Raw genomic sequence first — 2,500 nt, forward strand, 5'->3', positions numbered from 1 at the left:
GAATACGAATGAAAGATTAAAGAAGAAACCTCATGAAACACACACACATATAATATATTATTGTAATGAGACATTGTAACCCTCCCTCTCAAAGTTTTTTCTTAAACTGTTGTGCAATTTTGTAACTTGAAAATGGGTCAACTTTGTACATACCAGTACTAACATTAAGAAGATTTGGACAGTGATTAGTGCAGATTCAATCAAATTCCGTTCCACAAAACCACTTTAATTGGTAATGCTTTTCGCACCATCCAATTAATAGTGTGATCACACAAACTTGTGTGTCTATCTGCAAAGTAAAATGTCTGCTTGTCTTACGTAGGACAGATGCTTGAGGCTTGTCTCACCCAACTTTCCTAAGGAACACATTGGGGGATGTATGAGTGTTATTTGCCAGTTAAGATCGTCCCCATTACTATCTTTTAAGAAATATCGGCATATTTTGTGACCCCTGAAATTTTTTAAGTCTTAAATCAGGACAGGAGAAGAGAGAGGTCATAAGGAGAATTGAGGGGAGAGAGAGAGAAGGGTAGAAGGGATGATTCTTCTAAATTACACTTTACATATCTGGGCCTTTACATAAATTAGCATCAAATTATTTATCCGTGTTGTCGCAAAAGGAAGGATATGACTCAGTTGCTAGTACTGAGTGACTAAACAATGCGGCCATACCTGGCCCCAGAACTCGTCCTTGGCGGTGTGACACTTGAGAAAGTAGTCGGTGGCCCACTTGATCGCTGCCTGGGCGTACTCCGTCTGCCCTGTGAGGGAGATACACCAGCGTCGTGAATTGCTGTTATAAAATCAAGTAGAAAGTTCCTCGAATCGTTTGTTAAGTGACATTGACAAGTGCAACGTGTTCATATAGAATGGGTCTCATCAAGCATAAAGGTATTCATGTGATAACCTTTGACCAGAAGATAAACAATAAGTAAGAGCATATTCAAATATAATTAAACTGACTATTCTTGAAGAATTGGAAATAATAATAAAAATAATTAATTATGTTAGGGACTGGCAGCCTGTGTATGTATATAATTAGGCGAGTTTGGAGGTTCCTCCCAAGGTCAAACAAATAACCCTTCTGAGGAAGCAACTCCACAACAGTTGACTTATTTTCGGGTACTTATTTGCTGCTCGATGAACAGTTGCATTAACTGAAAGGAAACGAACTTTAACAATTTCTATCCCATCCGAAATTCGAACCAGGTATTCCCGATTGAGTCAAGAACGACCCAACTCATACTACAGAGACGCTCATGATCAATGCTCCAGGAATGACATGGTATGACACTGTGTTCTACATAAGACTTGATTGGACAAATGAGACTAAAACATATGTAACATTGTATAGCAACACAAATATAACATTGTTTAACAACATAAATATAACATTATATAACAATGCACAATGTCTATCAACACAAATATAACATTGTATAACAATGCACAATGTCTATCAACACAAATATAACATTGTATAACAATGTACAATGTCACAGCAAGTTCACAATGCACACGCATCTTGGGCCAAAGTGTAAATGTAATCGACTTCCTTGAAGAGCTTTCTAACCAAAATAATTCAGAGTTGCCTCATATATGTTTGCCATACATGGGCCTAAAATGTAATGGCGAGAAGCACAGTACAGTTTTAATAAAGGTCTCCTTACAGAGGCAAATGAATATTTGAAAATTTAGCAGAAACATATATAAGAGATTAATTAAATAAACAATGAAATCTGGATTTTTATATGCAATTTATATTGATGTGATAGACTTAATAGATCATATAGAGGAGTTGTTTTTATATTAAATAGGAACTATTATGCACAGAACTCCTAAACTCTACAAATGAGGTGGTAAAGGTATTTGTAATCAGGGTAAAAAACATGAACATCTTTAGTATGCTAAAATGCAAACTGTCAGATGCAATGGTTCAGCAATTCGCATAACAGATAAATAAAAAAGATAATTGCTTCGATAACTTAGAAAACCCTGTGTCAAATGATATCTTCCTTGGAGACTTTAATCTACCCAGTTTAAGATGAAGAACAACAAATAATACCAGTGTTACAGGGAATCAACCTGGAAATAAACAGGTCAGGGATCTCCTTAGATTAATTGACATAATTTTGCTCAACCAACATATAGAAGAGCTAACCCTTCTTCTGGTCATATCGGATACAGACAAAGACATAAGTCACTGCTTCGTGCCATCCCATGCAGACGATACAAAAATCAGCATGAATATTTCTTCTGTTTAAGACTTTGAAATCTACTACAAGCAAATATCCGTAAAGTCGTCGATCGGGCAACAGATAATAACATTATGTTAAACACTGATACATTTTAAATACTTAGGTCCCGTAAAAATGAAAAACTTATACGAAATACAGGGTACAAGATGCAGTCACACCACCTCATAGAAAGAAAACAACATGTAATGGATCTGGAAACAATGATGCCATGCAACACAACGTTCAGTGGCCTTAAAGAAGCA

The 2,500-nt window shown here is 36.0% G+C and overlaps 1 protein-coding gene across 1 annotated transcript in view; it reads right to left on the reverse strand.

Moving 5' to 3' along the window:
- Positions 1 to 624: 624 nt before the first annotated feature.
- The window catches only part of LOC138370685 (uncharacterized), a 24,599-nt gene continuing 22,723 nt past the window's right edge, over positions 625 to 2,500 (reverse strand). Inside the window, exon 5 of the mRNA XM_069335297.1 lies at positions 625 to 761. Within this exon, the coding sequence (XP_069191398.1) occupies positions 640 to 761 (122 nt within the window). The 3' untranslated portion in view covers positions 625 to 639. The remainder of the gene's footprint in view (positions 762 to 2,500) is intronic.

Source organism: Procambarus clarkii, chromosome 33, assembly GCF_040958095.1.
Source record: "Procambarus clarkii isolate CNS0578487 chromosome 33, FALCON_Pclarkii_2.0, whole genome shotgun sequence".
Taxonomy (NCBI): domain Eukaryota; kingdom Metazoa; phylum Arthropoda; class Malacostraca; order Decapoda; family Cambaridae; genus Procambarus; species Procambarus clarkii.